At 40.5% G+C, this 18,703-nt stretch overlaps 1 protein-coding gene across 2 annotated transcripts in view; it reads left to right on the top strand.

Moving 5' to 3' along the window:
* The window catches only part of POLA1 (DNA polymerase alpha 1, catalytic subunit), a 294,285-nt gene that overhangs the window by 229,965 nt on the left and 45,617 nt on the right, over window positions 1-18,703 (top strand). For both annotated transcript variants that reach the window (XM_059050625.2, XM_067022985.1), the window contains one exon: window positions 532-628. In XM_059050625.2, coding sequence (XP_058906608.1) covers window positions 532-628 — 97 coding nt within the window. The remainder of the gene's footprint in view (window positions 1-531; window positions 629-18,703) is intronic.

Below are 18,703 nucleotides of genomic sequence, written 5' to 3'. Positions count from 1 at the left end.
CCCACTTCAGGATGAGCATGGAGCAAGCGGTCAGGATGTTCCCAGGTCTGCGCTTCATTCACCATGTTGTATCTGTGGGCCAGTCCCTGTCGCCAGGAGTCCGAAAATCGAGTTCATAGGATAGCAGTACATGTTAAATGGTTTTCAGAAATTGTTTCAACTTCCTCCTAGCCTGGACAGGTCCCAGTTAGGAAGCACAGTACCAATTTTCCCAGTTAACAGTGTAAATTGTGAAGGGTGCATAGGGATTTGCAATTTGACAAAATCAGGTTTTTGGCAGCAGGGGTAATCACTCTGTAGCCTCGCAAGTAGTAATCTGTGATCGAAGTGGCAGGATTTATTTTGAATTACGAAGGGTATGTATGCTATATGAGGGGGGCAGATCATTAGGATGATTCTCTCCTTATTCACCCCCCCTTCATTAAAAAAAAGCTGCTTGATATGGAAGTTGAAATTAGGGGATACACTTGTTGAGTGATCTCCAAAGCTACCCCCTCCCCGATATTCATTTATTTTTCTGTTATATTGCAGTATTCTGACAAGTCCCTGTACACCCAGTTGTGCTTTTACCGGTACATTTTTGATGCGGAGTGTGCACTGGAGAAACTTATTACCGATCATGAGAAAGGTACGTTAAAATACTGTAATTACCTTTGAGTTTAAAGTGGAAATTTGCATCATAAAAGCCAGACCTCCCGTGTCAGGGTGTTCATGCAGCATCATACCACTGTCTCAGAAGTAGGCCATGGGGGCCGTCGTGAGCACAGGCATATACCCTGCATGAGGGCCGGTGGCGTAGGAATCCCCGGCTTTGCCTCTACAGCCTGCCTCACATTGTTCTCTATTAAAGCTGGGCTTTGGGGCAGGAATGGTACAGAAAGAACTCTTTAAATACTATACTTTGAAAATGCTATTTTCTATAGAGTTTAGTAACCGTAATAAAGTAAGAATAGGCAACGTGATCACTGGACCTACAAAAACCAGATATTACCAGAAAAAAATAGACCTGGAGTATGTCTCTGCTGTTCACTAAAAGCCTAGGTTCATTTTGACAGAGAGAGCTGGGGTGGAGTTCTTTTATTGACTCCATCCTAAGAGAGCGTGTAGACACCTCAGCCCAAATGGTCAGGCGCTGCCTTGTAAGCCTCACACAAGACTTGCAGGCACTGTGGGGCTTAATGGGTCTGAGAAAAGTTTTGTTACATAACTTAAACTATTTGAAAATGTCATGACAAGCGCATGGGTTTTTTTTCTCCTACGTGAAAATCACATTGACAACTTTTCTGTTACCTGTAAAAAATTTAAAAGGTGAGTTTATACATTTTTCTTATTAGTTACCTACAGAGTGTTTTACGTTGTTTGTCAGTGCATATCAGTTCGACACTTTGTTGGTCGGTGTTAGGGCTGGAGACAACCTCAAGGGCATAGAGAAACCTACACATACTTCTGGATTTCCTCACGTAAGCATCCCCATGCCCTTGATTTGGTCTTAAACTCTTTTCAGTTCTAGTCATAATTGACTCCAGTTCTTCCATTTACAAAGATAGGCTAGAATTTTTTTTTTGATGCCTTGACTTATTTGGTTTTTCTGTCCTTGGATATAAAATACTTTACAGCTGATGGAGGAGTTGTTTCAAATATTAGTATCTTGTCTTTAGATGTTCAACAAGAACTTGGGCTATCTCCACAGCATATTTTCAGTGAATTAATAAAATTCATATAGAGAAAAAATTCCTTTAGTCCATGAGTAACTAGGTCTTTGAACTTTGGTTCATGACTGGTGGTTAGCCCATGTTTATTTCCGGTATCAACAATAACTGTTTCTCTTTTACCCCCAAGGACCTTTCCTTAAAGGCGTAAAGCATTTAGAGAATTAAGTACTGACTGATGAGTACATTGTCTGTTTCTGTTGGGTTTATTACGTCTTTCTGGGTATTAGAACTTGATTCCCCTTTACTTCTTTCTGAATCCAGATTGTTCCCTAGATGTTCTTAGATTCCTAGGGGACAGATTGCTCTTCCAGACACTTCCAAAATTCTTACCTGAAGGGCTGAATGATCAGCAGTTTTCAAAAAGTCCAGGGACTCGGAGACTTGTAGACGTGATCTGGAAAGTCACTGGAGACTTACCCCAGCTTTTTAGAGAACATCAAGGAGTGTATGCTGCTATCCCGGAAAATAGGAGATAACAGAGTAGTCACTTGGAAGATTCTTGCTTGGCAAAAGTGGAGAAGTGTTGATAGAATCTGTACACTCACACTATTTACTCTAGTTCCGTTTCACAAGTTTAAGAATCATGACACTTTTTTTGTCATTTGATTCTAATAAATACACTGTCTGGGAGTTCAGGGCCAAAACGGCATGGAGTGAATTACTGACTTGTTCTTTTACATGTCAGAAGCCCAAAGAAAATAAAGCAAAAGAAGGGTACACAATGGATGTCTGACAGAAAGAACTTCATGAAATGTTTCAAGAGCCTTTTGTTTTATTTATTGAGTGTTAATTAGTGAAACTGTTCTTCCTTTGATCTTCTGCTTATTTATTCTTCCTAAATTGCATTTTTGGCATGAGTGAATTAGCAGAAATTTTCTTGGTCTGGACGTTCTCACATCATTTGGTAATGCTAAGTGGTGTTAGGGTGTTAGTGGTGGGATATAAGCTGAAACACTGGGTCATGCTTACCCGTGGTCCAAGAGCAGAGGTTTCCTAACAAGGGATATAGATACACTCTTGCCTACAAGTCACCTGGTGGCATATAATAGTGCAAGTCTATGGATCCTACACCCAGAAATTCTAGTTCAGAAGGTGTGGCGTAGAGTTTGGGAAGCTCAACTTTTTAGAAAGTCCCCCCAGACAGTTCTGAACACATGATTTGGATAGTTTCTAAGTATGAGAGAATTGAACACGGTTTGTAATCCATAGGGGACAATTGGAGAACAAGAATATTCTTAACAGTCCATAAGTGAACAGTTACAGGGGAAACTCCCATAAGTGTAAATTAATGTAACATATGTAAAATTCACTTCTCACTTTATAAGTTGCAGTGAAGTGCTTTCGTCTTTCTGATTTGCCATTCAAGGGAGAATTGCTGTTAAAATGAACTGAAAATCTGTGGGATCCAGAGGGCAAGTTGAATAAATATATTCAATTTGGACCAAGGCCAGAACACCAATAGATGTTAACATCAAAAGTCCTGTGAAAAATGACAGTCGTTACACACAGTTATATTATTGAGAATGGAATCTAAGTATCCTCTGTCAACAAGTGCCCTGAAACTGACGCGTAAAGTATTTACCATAGACTCTCCTTTACTGTTGATACCTAGCAACATTTCCTTCGCGAGGATAGTTTTACCATTTCCATTATAAAGCCCATATTTTAAAGCTTGTAACTGGATTGTGGTTTTAATCTGTGTTTGAAACTTGGCAATTTGACTTGGAAAAAACCCACAAATTATTGGAAAGAGGTTTATTTTCATGGTGAGAAGTAGCTCTTATCAAAGCTTTTTCCTGTGCTTTGCTTTTCAAACAAAGGTTTACAGGCCATTAGTCCATAATGTGAATTAACCCCATTTGGTATTTTTCCCTTTCCTTTAAGATGGTAAGGGACTCACTTCGGTGAAGTATCCACTTCATGTTTACTGTAACTACATAACATTTTAAAAATCTTATTTCTGTGGGACTTTGGCACAAAGTCCAAAGACTTCTGTGGGATTGTAACTGCTCCAGAATGTACATAGATGGCATAATAGATCCAAAAGAAGTTTTAGAGGAACACAGTGGCAATATATGAAGTAAAAATCCATTTCCTTGATGGCAGCACATAATGGTCCCATTTGGCTGCCTCATCCCAGGGGGGCCTTGGCCTGAGTAGGGAGAAGTGAACTGTTTGGGGGAGACATGAATCAATTCAAATCTTTGCCCAATTGTTTAAATTAAGTCTGCTTAAAAAAAGAGGAGGAAAAAGAGTCTCCGACTTTTCTCAACTGAGCCTTTTTAAAATTTATTTGGCAACGATAAAAAAAACAGTGTGTATATATTTTCTATTATTTCTTGAGTGCCATCCCAGATGTCAGAAAAACAAAGATGGCCAGTGCTCCCTGCCCTGGAGGAGCTTAGAGTCCTTGGCGGACAGAAAGATTCAGATACAGTTAAGTGTGATTAACCACTGATCTGGTCAAATTGTTTTGGAAACAAACAGAGGCATCCACTAACTGCCTTTCTTCATAGACTTTATTTTTTAGAGCAGCTGTAGGTTCACAGCAAAGTTGAACAGAAGGTACAGAGATTTCCCGTGTACCCCCTGCCCCCACACATGCACAGCCTCCCTCATTATCAGCATACCCCACCAGAGTGGGGCATTTGATGAACCCACACTGACACATCGTTATCACCCACAGTCCATGGTTTACCATAGGGTTCACTATGAGACACTGTGTGAGTTTGGGCAAATGTATGATGACATGTAACCACCATTACAGTATCATACACAGTAGTTTCACTGTCCTAAAAATCCTCTGTGCTACTCCTAATGACCCCTCCCTCCCCTCAACTCCTGGCAACAACTGAATTTGTCTGTTTGTTTGTTTTTTACTGTCTCCATAGTTTTGCCTTTTCCAAAATGTCATGTGATTGGAATCATATAGTATGTACCTTTTTCAGATTGGCTTCTTTCACTTAGTTGCATTTTAAGTTTCCTCTGTCTTTTCATGACTTGGTAGCTCATTTCTTTTTAGCGCGAAATAATATTACATTGTCTGGCTGTACCACAGTTTATTTATCAGTTCACCTACTGAGGGACGTCTTGGTAGCTTCCAGATTTCAGCAGTTATGAATAAGCTGCTATAAACATCCATGTACAGGTTTTTGTGCAGACGTGTTTTCAACTCCTTTGGGTAAACACCAGGGAACGCAGTTGCTAGATCATTTGATGTTTAGTTTTGTAAAAAAACTGAAAAACTGATTTCTACAGCGGCTGTACCACGTTACTTTCCAGCCAGCAGTGAATGGGTGTTCCTGTGGCTCCACATCCTCCCCAGCGCTTGGTGGTGTCAGTGTTCCGGATTTTACCATCCTGATAGTTGTGTAGTGGCATCTCAATGTTGTTTTAACTGGCATTTCCCTGATGGCATATGATGTGGGGCATCTTTTCATATGCTTATTTGCCATTTGTATATCTTCTTTGGTGAAGTGTCTTTGGCCCATTTTTTTAATCGGGTTGTTTGTTTTCTTATTTAAGAGTTCTTTGTATATTTTGGATAACGGTCTTTCATCAGATGGGTCTTTGGCAGATATTTTACCCCACTCTGTGGCTTGTCTTTTTATTCTTTTGAACACTAATTGCCTTTTCACTTTAGTGTGTGATCTTTCCTTATTCCTAAAAACAAAAGCAGAAAAACCACTTTTTTTCTGTTCCTGTTCTCTCTTACCAGATGCTTAGCTCCCCTTATTCTGCGTCAGCTGTTTGTAGTAGGATGGTGTATTAGTCTGCTACGCCTGCCGTAACACAGTGCCACAGACTGGGTCGCTCCAACAGCAGAATGCATTTCCTGACTGTTCTGGAGGCTAGAAGTCTGAGATCAAGGTATCAGAAGGGTTTCTTCTTCTGAGGCCTCTCTGGCTTGTGGATGGCCGTTTTCTCCCTGTCTTCACATGGTCCTCCCTCGGTACCTTTCTGTGTCCCGTTTTAACTTAATTACCCCTTTAAAGGCTCTATCTCCAAATATCGTCACGTTCCGAGGTACCGGGGGTTAGGACTTCAACCCCTCTTTGATATGACTTTGGGGACGGGGGTATACAATTCAGCCCGTAACACATGGTCGTCTTGGTGCATCTTCTATTAGTCCTGCCAGAATAGGAACACCAGGATTTAGGACTCTGTGTTGAAGGAAGCAGTTGGAGCTATGGTATAAATGTTTGCAAAAGGACGGTGCTTGAACTGTGGACTTTTGCAAAGCATCTGTTAGGAAGCCCAGTTTCTCAGTGGAGTCCCTTTGGGCCCAGAGGGACTATTCTTCAGGTCACCCCTACTTCTTTCAAAGGCCCATGGGCGGCCTGAGGGCCACAGCCTACTGGGCGGCCCCTGTCAGGGGCCACGCCCCTCACTCCTCTCAGCACGGTGAGATCTCCCAGCCACTTCCCCTCTCAAGCTTTGTTCTCACTGTCTTGTTTTGCCGGGTTTTTCTTACACTTCTCGTTACCATCGCTCTTCTTTTGTCTCTTCTTTATACCTGATGGTAACGTCTGTAGGTATTCGTTGTTTCCATTAGTGTCACCAGAACTAGGCTGACCCTCTGTGAGCTACTTTACAGTTTCCTGTCATCCTTTCAGACGTTTCACACAGGTCCTCACGACAGCCCCATGAGGTAGCAGTGGATTGTGCCCCATTATATTGATGAAGAAATTGAATGTAGTATAAGCTTCCTTCCTTTGCATTCCCATAGCACCCTGTGAAATGCCCTTCTTGTAGGACTGGTCCTGAATTGTTTTGCCTTTCTCTTCCACTGAATTCATGGAGGCAAAGGGTTGTACCTTGTTCATCTGTGCTTCGCCTATGGCAGCCAGCTCGCTAAATGTTTGTTGAATGAATTCTTAGTGCAAAATAAGGTCACACAAGCACTTTGAAGAACTGTGGAGGAGTGATTCCTAGGAATTAGTTCTGTCCATGAATGGCAGTGTGCTGGAAAGTTCTCCAATCTCCTGTATTGCTCGCATGACTCAGGTGTGCCATAAATTAATGTCAGTAAATTTCCTTGACATTTTCAGATTTAATATCTGTCATTTCAACTCCCTGCAAGTGATAACTGAAGATGAGTGACGTCGTAGCTCTCATTTTGCTGATGCCAAATTTGAATTGAATCAAAAGAATGTCAAGTCACTTAACTAGTGAGTGAGCCTGGGTGAGCGAGCCCCTCACCCACACTGCCAGAGTCCTGTTCTCTGCTTGCCATCAGCCAAATAGTTACACTCATGAAGTGGTAATGATTGTATTGCCTTGTGGAAAATAGAGACCCCAAAGAGAGACAACAGCTAGTACTGAAAAGCTATGGAATCTAAAAAACTGTTCTGGTGGTTTAGTGTTTTGGTTTTTGGTTTTTTGTTGTTGTTTGGTTTGGGGGGGGTTTGTTTGGGGGGGGGTTGCCAGAAAATAAGAGTTGTATGGAAAAAAATTACATGCTTTAGTGCATATGGGAATTTGGAGATTTCTGAGAGTTTAAGACAGCTCCCTTTTCAGTGTTAAGGATTTCTACTATTCCTAAACTGCTAAAGCGAAAGAGTTGTATCATTGCTAGAAGTACTGAAACACAAGTAGCAAAGAGCCGCTGGAGTCTTCTCTAAGCCAGTTGACATTCTTAGAATTTACTTTGTTAAAGCCTCACAAGGCATTAAGAAGAAGGCTGTGTCAGACACCCTGTCTGATTCAATTCTTCTTATGGGTTATTCCACTGAATTTTAGAAACGAACCTTTTCTCTGTTTTTAATAAATAATAACAGAGCATACACAAAACAATTCATACCTACCGAATACATATAAAAGTAAAGGTAGAATTTCACTTAAGTACCAGTTTGCTCTTCTTAAAGTTATATTTTTTATAATTGTGAAAAACATTTTCGTTAAAGAAACTGGTTTTGAAATGGGCAGTCCGTTTTCCTTTTGTTTCATTTTCTTATGAGTAAAAAATGATCTGAGATTTTGGGTTTTTCTTTTTAACTCTTTCATTAGTTTGAGTGAATTTTTATCATGGGAGACTCTAACGTGGCAGTTCAGAACAATTCATGATTAGGAAGTAAGTGATTGTAGACACACAAAGAATTTTGATGACAGAAAAAGTGGTTCATATAATCCCGAGCTTTGGGGAAGTGTTGTTATTGTTAGACATTATGTAGTTTCAATCTTTAATGACTTAGAGAAATACTAACAATATAAGGTCAAAGTCCAAAACTAATTAACCATTATGATTCTAATTTGTAGTTTATATGCAAGGTGGAAAAATTAGTAAGAAACACTAGAATTGTTTACAGCTGTTATCTGTGGGTGGATTATACATGATTTTTATTTTCTTCTTTATATAATCTGGGCATGTACTGCTTTTATAACAAGAAACAAATTATAAGAACTGAAATTTTACAAAGAAATGTTTTGTTCAACTTGAAATAATGATTCCCGTAGTTTAGCAGTTGACCAAAAAGAATAACATACAGATGAACCCAGGTCAGCTTTTTTCTCCCTGCATTTCTTTCCAGAACTTGTTAGGAATGCAAAATATCAGGTCCTCCCCAGACCTACTGCATCAGTATCTGCATTTTAACAAGATTCCCAGGTAATTCCTGGGCATATTAAAGTTTGAGAAGCACTGATTCAAGACACTCTCCTTAGTAACTAGAGCCTACTTCCATTCTATTCATCCATTGATTGGGGCCATCCTTTTGGCAAAACTTTAAAATGACAAATGGGCAGAACACTGAAGGCCTAGCCAGGTTTCAGGTAGAATGGGCATGACAGCCTAGTCTTCTGAAATAAATTCTGTAATTAAGCTTAAAAATGTAGTAGCCTGGGCTTCCCTGGTGGTGCAGTGGTTGAGAGTCCGCCTGCCGATGCAGGGGACGCGGGTTCGTGCCCTGGTCCGGGAAGATCCCACGTGCCGCGGAGCGGCTGGGCCCGTGAGCCACGGCCGCTGACCCTGCGCGTCCGGAGCCTGTGCTCCGCAGCGGGAGAGGCCACGACAGTGAGAGGCCTGCGTACCGCAAAAAAAAAAAAAAAAATGTAGTAGCCTGAGAAGAGCTAGGAGAGGGGGGAAAAAAGCAAGAAAGCATGAGTTCCACCACTTTGTTTCTTCGTAACTAGAAGGAACAACGGAGAAGTAAATTAATATTTTCAGAATGGCTTTCAGCTTCTCAAGAGGAGTGGCTTATAAAAGAGAAAACTGGAATGTAGCTCTATAGCCATTTCATACAAGGCTTACTCTGTATGTGCCCACCAGTCCACGTTCTGGGTCTCATTACAACATTGATTTAGTATGCTTGTAAAGATTTCAAGGCATCGAACTAGAATTTTTTTGAAATGAAAACAAGATTCTATTTCTTAATTTTGGAACTACGAAATTTACTTTGGAAATTACTTTTCCTACTGTTGCTGACTTTCCTGTTGTATTTTTATGCTCAGTACAAGAATGACAAAGTCGGTATTTTCCTATGGCAGCCAGGAGCCCCTTCATGCTGCTTTGCTTTTCTCTCTGATTACTGCTAGTTTTGTTTCTGTTTTGTTGTTTAACTAAAGACAACTTTACAGTGTGACAGAAGACAAACTACATTTTCCAGGGAATTGTCACCATAGTTGCTTTGGCCGTAGTGGAGGTATCTTGTCTCTGTATATTTTCTGTTATCCTCTTTAGGATAGCGAAAGTTGTATATGACAAAGTTGCCATGTGTTTGGGCAACACACTTCCAGATTCTAATAACGTGCCTTTTCTTTAAGCCCATTTCTGTAAATATGCACTCAAGTTTTGCACTTTTATGTAGAAATAGACTCAAAAGCATGCTGTGATAACAGATGTGTTACAAGTTTTGTAAAATCCTTTTCTAGTATGTCTTTTCTGGTTTTTTTTTTTTTAAACATCTTTATTGGAGTATAACTGCTTTACAATGGTGTGTTAGTTTCTGCTCTACAACAAAGTGCATCGGTTATACATATACACATGTTCCCATATCTCCTCCCTCTTGCGTCTCCCTCCCTCTTGCGTCTCCCTCCCTGTGCCACCCCTCTAGGTGGTCACAAAGCACCAAGCTGATCTCCCTGGGCTATGCGGCTGCTTCCCACTAGCTATCCACCCTACGTTTGGTAGTGTATATATATCTTTTCAATGAGCAGGTTCCTTGTCCCTTTTGTAGTGACAAGTACAGCAGCACAAACAAGGGCGTTCGTTATCTAGGTGATAATGCTGTGGCTGATGGTCTTCATTTGCAAAACATATTGTCATTTTTTGAGTGTTTAAGAGCCGGGAAAACCTGATAAGATTTTTTTCATGTACTTTAAAAAATATATACTTCTATCACCAATGAGGGAAAAAATATTAAATAATTTTCAAGCAGTTAGACCATAATGTGAGCTAATCACTTTATTTTGAAGCAAAGTATTTTTAAACAGTTGAGCTAGTGAATTTACTTTTAAAGTGTATTGTGCTTACACAGTAGTTGGTTTTATTTCCATGATGTTTTTTACTACATAATTATACATCTTAATTACGTAATTACTATCATAATTATTATGTAATTGCATGTACTTCCACTAATTACAAAATCAGGAAGTGTAATTATCTAGTAAAAACTTTATGAAATTTTATGCACTAAAAATTACTTAAAAGGCTATCTATTCCAGTGGTCTCCTGGAAGGCTTTCCATGGTTAGTCTTAGTCCTGACTTTAGTTTAGAACTTGAACCCAAAGGCCAGGAGAAGGACAGTTACAAACAGACTAACACTAAACTGTGTATTGCGATATAGGTAAGATGGCCTTTGTTCCTTCTGAGTTAAAGCCAGGGTGCGTTTGAATTTCTTTGTGTTTATGGAATTGTGGTAAGAGTAATATCATATTTGAGATAGCATCACAAAAACTGTCAATGAAAAGGACAGTTCTTAGGAAAGAAGTGGTTAATAGAATTGACAATCAAGCCATTAAGGTTACAAAACAGCCAGGCCCTCTATACTTCTGTAATGTGACTGGCTTATTTAGCTATCTCTGTCTTTAAAATAATAATAGTAGTAGTAGTAGTAGTAGTAGTAGTAATATTATTATTATTTAAAATTCTGTTTCTTTAGTTTGAAGAGGGCTTTTCCCCCCCAGTTTGTGTTTATATTTAGCAAGATGGGAACAAACAGCATAATCCTTTTCTACTATTACTTGATGTCAAAAGGAGCTTTTGAGACATAAACATACACGCACAAACATGTAACTTCAGACCCTAAAGACAGAAGGTTTAATTCAATAAAGCTATGATGTCTTTACCATTCAAAATGACATACAAATTGCACAGTGAAACAATAGTCATGACAGCAAATTAGATATGACATCTAAATTACACTACAAAGAGAAATCCCAGAACCATTTTTGGTCTGTAGGAGTCTATTTTAGCCCAGGTTTAAAACCCAGCCTAGAGACTGCTTTATTGCGTAAGTAGGGTAAAGTTGTAGGAAACTAATTAGAGGTTGGTTGAATTAATTGCAGATTAATTAGGAGGAAAAGGCTTATAATACTCATGGCTGAGGAGAGAGTAGATCCTGTAACTATCAAGATAGAATGTACTCTAAGTTTCAGGAATATTAAATTATCAATATTTGTATAACATCTATTATAACATGACCTAAATAAAGCACTTGGGTTAGATATAGTTACACTGAAATTTCTTCCCCTCAAAATTAGTGCTTTTCGCTAGAAGTGTACTGAAGCAACCACATAAAATATATAACAGTTACTTCTTTGAAAAATGCAGCTGTAAACATTAAGAGGTCTGTAGTCTTAAAAGCATGTGACATTCCCTTTTTTTGTTGTTGTTGTTGTTCTTAAATCTTTCTAAAGAAGCGCGCTTTGTGGTTTTATCAGTTATTGACTTTGTGACTTTTTAATACCTGCTAAAATGTGTAATAAATGTGACCTTAAACAAAAAAGTCAGTGAAAGAAATGAAAACACCAGCCCCGTTTGCTTCAAGCAAATTAGAGGGTTTATAGTCATCCAGAATTATTTCCTGCTCTCAGAGATATTTGGGATTTAAACAGGTTCAGTCTGACTCTGGTTTTTTTTCTCTAGTAGTTTGGGATTATTTTTAAATTGCCTGTTCTTTTCCTCTTGGGAATCTTTGCTCATGTACTTAGGCCAGACTTTAATGTTTCCATCATTTCTTATTTGCCTTAAGTTTGTCGTGATAATGTTTCTTTTCAGAAATATTTATGCTCCTTTTATGCTTATGAGAGACAGCACTTGCCTCTCATGCATCTTCTTCATCTTGTTTTTGTTTGTTGTTGTTTTTACCAATTGCATGTGCCATATCTGAATAGCCTCTAATGGTTAAAAGTTAAGTGTTTTTGCTGAGTCCTCACCTTTCCGATTACAGTGCAGATTTAATTTTTAACCTGACTTAATGTTTAAACTGACTGGGGTTTTTTTGTTTGGTTTTAATTTGCTTTGCTTTCTTGCTTTTCATAGAAATTGGCATATGTTTTCATTATCCTGTGTAATTCTTTAAATTTTTCGTAATTCTCTAAGGGCTTCAGCCATAACTTTTGAAGTTTGTGTCCCTGTGATATCTCCAGTTACTCAGTAGCCCCAGGCCCAGATGTGTTGATTTGCACATGATTAGTCAGTGTCCATTTATTATTTTATGCTGCTGCACTATCATGTCCATATAATAAATACTACCTCTCATACAGGAAGAAAACCCGTCATCAGTTTGACTCATTCTTAGAGTAGTTCTTTTTATAGTTGTCATGAATTTATTCAGAACCATCAGTATTCTCTTTCCTTGTGGCCAACGGGACAGTAACTAGACGGAATTAGTAGTCTGTCATGGAGTTCAATTGAATTAACATTGATTGCATTCTCCCCATGTAAAGGCCCTGGAAAACCTGTTAGCCTTAGCACCGTCCCTTAGAGCTTAAGGCTTAAATCAGCTGTGCTCACAAAAAGGTAGGTTTGCAGACTAATTTTAGACACTGATTTATTTTTCTTGTTTTACGAAATTATTATAAAACCCAACTCACAAATAAGATCACCAAACCAGGTCTGTGTGTAAGTCTGGTTTTATCTGTTTCTCCTTGCTTCACACACACCCCGCCCCCCAGAATTCATTCAATGAGTGTTTGCTGAGTCTCTGCCTTGTGTGATATGTAAAGGGCCCAAGTATAACCAAGACCTGGGTCCTGTTTTAGAGGTGATAATATTTCTGATCATTTCCTTATTCACAAATGCACCCTCTAAGCACCTACTTTTTATAGGACTTTATATTTTATGGAGAACATTCTCATCTATTATCTTGTACGTTTCCCATTAGATAAAATAGTTGACATATTTTCCCATGAAAAAACAACCTGAAAGAGACGAAACGACCCCCCTGAGGTAGCAAAGCTGCGTGGTGTGAGAGCCCAGCCTTGTTTCCACTGTGTCACAGCTGCCCTGCTCTTAATCTAGTAGGGAAACTTCGACCTGAAGGCAGATAACTCTAACACAAGGGGATGGCATGAAGTGCTGTGGGATCTCTGCATTTAGCTCGGGGAAGGATTCCCAATGGAGATGGAACCTGAATTGGGTCTTGAAGAAAAGATGAGATTTTAATCGGCACAGATGCTGGCGTGAAGTTTGAGACTAAGTTTTGTCTTTCCCACTATTCTTTAAATGCTCTATTGCTGATCTGGCTTTTATAAATCAAAGAACCTCATTTGACAAATGCATGGTGATTTTAAAAACACGTTTAAATTGGAGGTTTAGTCAAAAAGCACTTATGAAGAGGGTAGTCTATGCAAAGCTTTAAACCCAAGACTGGAAGCTGGAAAGCTGTTCGCTCTTCACTCCACACTGTAACCAGTGGTGCTGCTTTGAAAGAAGTTGATTCCATCCTGCAAGATACATCTGTCAGAAGTGTATCGAAGTGTTTTCCTATCTTAAATAATTTAACTCCGATATAATAATGTAAGTATTTTGACATGAAAACGTTACATACTGTGATATATCCACTTATCTTAAAACAGATATCTTTAACTTTAAAAGAAAGAAGTACGGTAAGACAAAACAAAACAGAAATAGGAATTAAAAGAGATGAATGACAGACGGAATTAGTTTTATTTAGAAGATAAAAATAAAATCCTATTAGCATTATGACCAGAGAATATAAAAATGTTTTACTTGAAGCATGATTAATTTTTTAAACTGTCATCATGATGGAAGTTCAGACATATGTAGGACCTGTTTATGGAGTAAATGTTTACTGCTAAAGTTATCCCTATGTTTTATTGGTATATTATGTATTGTCTTGCCCCCAAAAAAGTAGATGCTAAAAGTCAGTGAAATCCAAGATAAAAGGGAGGGTCTAAATCGAGCCTGTCTTCAGGAAATTATCCAACAGAGCACACATTGGTCTCTCTTAGTAAAGGCTTTATCACTTTTAACAAGTGTGCCACAGGAAATTTATTAGTATGCTACAAAGAAATTTTCAAAATAATTAAGGCTAAACTACACTTGTCAAAATAAATGAATGAAATACAATTTTGAATCATCTTTCTTCACTTATTGCTCATTTGCATAATTCAGTAACTTACACAGGAGTCTTTCAGTTATTGGTGTGAATTAGCAAGGTTCTGCTATTCCTTGTACGAGCGGGAATTACGCTACCATGTAATTAGCTATTCCAGACATGGACTAACGGGAAATACCAAAGGGCACAGCAAAATCTAAAGAGACAAGGCAGGGAATCTGAAGACAAGAGACAATCAAAGACACCCAACAAACTCAAGCTGGTAGACCACAGGGAATTTTGAATGAAGCCTCTTAATTTATTTTGAGAATAAGGAATCAGTAGTATGAGAGAAATCTCAACAAGATTAGCTGACTAAGCCTACTTAAAAAAAAATCTCTATAGTGCATGGTGTGCCAGGTTAACCACTCCTGTTTGTTAGTCTGTATACAGCTCAACAAATAGCCGGCAAAGCCTTTCATGGGTATATAGTGGCTTTCCATTGAGGTTTTCACTCTTTGAAGGAGGTCGTTTATACCAATGAGATCTGTAGATGCAAATTGCTTTCGCTATATGTGAGGGGTCATTCCTTTCACAGCAGACTTGCTCATCTCTTTTATAGAGGTTTTGTTATTTTTCTACTGCTCCCAAAGGAATGATGGGAATCACGCCCCCCCCAACCCCCCACCTAACTTAGCATCCAAATCTTTTCCTTCCAGCTCTGTGAAACTTTTGTGTGCTGATCTTTGGGAACAAAACAAGCTGTTGGCAGCAGCCCTTAGCGCTGAATCAGGAAACTTTTTTCCTTCTTTCAACGTGAAATATCATTTTTAGATTTGCCTCTCTTTTTCACCTAATTCTTTTTTTAAAAAATAAATTTATTTATTTTGTTTATTTATTTTTGGCTGCGTTGGGTCTCCGTTGCTGCGTGAGGGTTTTCTCTAGTTGTGGCGAGCGGGGGCTACTCCTCGTTGTGTGCGAGCTTCTCACTGCGGTGGCTTCTCTTGTTGCGGAGCACGGGTTCTAGGCACGCAGGCTTCACTAGTTGTGGTGCCTGGGCTCAGTAGTTGCGGCTCGCAGGCTCTAGAGCACAGGCTCAGTAGTTGTGACGCACAGGCTTAGTTGCTCCGTGGCATGTGGGATCTTCCCGGACAAGGGCTCGACCCCGTTTCCCCTGCATTGGCAGGTGTATTCCTAACCACCGTGCCACCAGGGAAGCCCTCACCTAATTCTAAGAATTTCTTGCTCATTGCAGCAGTGTGTCACTGTAACATGCTGGGGCAGGTGGGAAATTCTTGGAAGTACTGTCCTGAAAATGTCATTTTTAGTTTGGCTCCCAGGTGATGTAAGTTCATTGGAACTAGAGGAGCAGAGAAGTGAAGGGATCTATTTTAAGGGTTAGCTATGGAAACCTAACTTCTGATCCCATTACTGAAGTGGAAGGAAAGATTACATTTGTTTGTTTCCTAAGCTTTTAAGAATCATACAAACAATCATAGGTTTTAGTCTGTAATGTTCAGGAGTCTTAGGGAGAAGGGTTTCAGGTACACTGTGGGAGTACTCTGTAAATATTTGTTGTTTCTTCCTTCCTCCCTCCCTCAGTCCCTCCCTCCCTCCCTCCCTCTAGCATTTTTTGAGCACCAAGGGCGCTGACCTAGGCTCCTGAAAGGCAGTATAAGGTAGTGATTAAAAGCCTGCTCTCTGGAGCCAGAATGGCCAGTTCAAGTTTTGACTTTCCACCTCTTGATAGATAAGTAACTTTGGGGCATGTGACTTACCCCGTGCACCTTCCCTGTACAGCTGGGAGGAATATAGCGCCTGCCTCATAGGGTTCAAATTAAATGGGATAATATGGAAGCAGGGTGATATGTAAAATGCCTAGAATAGTGCCAGGCACGTAGTAAATATGCAATGAATGTCAGTTGGTTTTATTGTTTCGGAGAATAACACTATCCAAACCACTGTGATAGTCCTTAGTATTACTGTTACTCTATCTGAGTTGGTTTCTGTAGCCTCTCATTGACCATGTTTTCTGTTTATATTTGTATTCCCAGCATCTGACACAACACTGCAACTCGATGGTTGCAGTATGAAAAAGGCAAAAAGGCATGGTTCCTACTCGCAAGGAGCTTAAAATCAATCGTGATAGCTGTCATTTAATTCTGTCAGTACTAATAGGAGAGGTTGAAACACAAATAATCCACAAATGATTTTCATGTTGTTTACATATGTCCCTTATCGGTAATAACTGTTGTATGTTTCCTAGGGAGGGTAAAAAATAGTTGTACTTGTGTGCAGAAATTTGGCCAAACCCAAGTTCCCTAATCAGATACTTCAGCACATTACTTCTTAACAACCAGGGTGTATCTTTTGCACTTTTTAAAATGACAGGTGCTCAGATGCCACCGCCAGGTATCTGGTTCAGTAGGTCTGGGGTGGGGTCCCAGTGACTGTATTTTAAAAAGCTCCACAGTGACTCTGATGCACACCTACAGTATTGAGAATTTCAGAGTTAGTGAAACTCTTCAAACTTTAATATTGGTTCATGTCAAATATGCATTAAGTATGACTTTGATATAGAAAGGGAGATTGGTTGGTATCTAGATAACAATTTAAATAGACAGTAGAAAGGAAAATGAAGTCAAACACATGAATTATTTCTTTGATAAGGGAATCATTTATGGTGCTGTATGAGCTAATATAGCATTCAAGAATAAAGTGAAGGAGAAAAAATGGGCTAGGGAAAAGTAAGCTGGAAGAAACTGGTTTTCGGTAACGAGAGAAGATGAAATAAATGCATTTCAGCAAAATTGGCAATAAGAGCACTTGTTATTTTCAACATTAACATCATGAAAGTAGGAAAGGGCCACTGTGGAGGGTGGGGAATCCTCAAAGAGACTAGATGGGTGACTGGGAAGTATCGAGGTAGCAGCTACCCCAACCCTGGCGTTTAGGCGTCTCCATAGGTGGGATTTCTGGGACCTTTCCCACATCCTATAGTTGTCTCCTTACCTCTGGGCCCAGCTGGCAGGGTCTGGGGTGGGGCCCCAGTGGCTGTGTATTTTAAACAGCTCCTCTGTCCTAGTAGATCAGCCCTTTGCAGTTTCACATTGCTGCCTGTCACCCAAAGGAGCTGGGACCAGGTGGTAGTCCTGGAGGCATTGGAAGGACATGTCTGGGCGCCACAGTCATAGTTGGGCTTACCTTGGGTCTCCAGGCAGGACAAATGGCTTGATTAGCCCCATTTCCCAGCATTGGGGTCTTGGAGCTAGAAAAGAATCTCCGATCAGCCTTATCTCAGGCTGTTGGTTTCAGATTACCCCCCTTTTGCCTAAAAGGATTGAGACAGCACCTCCGGGGCACCTGCAGATTAGACTCCTCCCTGGGCGGGCCTTGACTCCACCATGGCTACCTCCCCCTGCTCATGAGTTTCCCCTGCCTGGGTTGCCCACCCCAATCCCATCTCTCCCTGGTGGTATTCTGTTTATCCTTTAAGGCCTCCCAGCTAAAAATGATCTCTTTGTCCTCCAAACTCGTGCAGCTCTTTTTTTTTTTTTTTTTTTTTTGCGGTATGCGGGCCCCTCACTGCCGTGGCCTCTCCCGCCACGGAGCACAGGCTCCGGACGCGCGGGCCCAGCGGCCATGGCTCACGGGCCCAGCCGCTCCGCGGCACGTGGGATCCTCCCGGACCGGGGCACGAACCCGCGACCCCCGCATCGGCAGGCGGACTCTCTACCACTGCACCACCAGGGAAGCCCTTAACTTTTTTTTTTTTTTTTTTTCGTGCAGCTCTTAAGCACTGCCCCTCATGCATTCTAACTCTTTGAGGATGGGGACCATTCTTGAGATGTTATTGTGTGTCTGGTGGCAACTTACACCCGATAGGCACCTAATAAACAGTTTGTGAAATTGTTTTCTACAGTACTTTAGCGTGGAAGCATAATACTTTGTTTCTTATAGAATACGTTAATGTTTATGGCATACTTTTCTGACTCCCTCCTCTCTTCTCTCTTTGCCATCATACCCTCCAACTGTATGATAAAACTTTTTCCATCCGTGTATATCTATACATTCATCAGACATTTAGCCCATGCCCTCTCCTCACTCCACATGGACTTGATTTCCCACCCAAATCTACCTAATTTCTGATAATTCCTAATAGAGTTGGGCTGTGATTCCATGCACCTCAGGAGATGGCATAAATTCCAGCCTAGAAATTTCTTTGTTCGAACCTTTAGGTTATATAAATCAAATGGACGCCCTACTCTATTAGTAGAATGAATCAAAAAGTCCAAAGATGGGGCTTCCCTGGTGGCGCAGTGGTTGAGAGCCCGCGTGCCGATGCAGGGGACGCCGGTTCGTGCCCCGGTCCGGGAGGATCCCACGTGCCGCGGAGCGGCTGGGCCCGTGAGCCATGGCCGCCGAGCCTGCGCTTCCGGAGCCTATGCTTCGCAACGGGAGAGGCCACAGCGGTGAGAGGCCCGCGTACC

This window comes from Kogia breviceps, chromosome X (genome assembly GCF_026419965.1).
Source record: "Kogia breviceps isolate mKogBre1 chromosome X, mKogBre1 haplotype 1, whole genome shotgun sequence".
Taxonomy (NCBI): Eukaryota; Metazoa; Chordata; class Mammalia; order Artiodactyla; family Physeteridae; genus Kogia; species Kogia breviceps.
The sequence above is the reverse complement of the archived record's forward strand: the minus strand, read 5'-3'. Positions and strand labels throughout refer to the sequence as shown.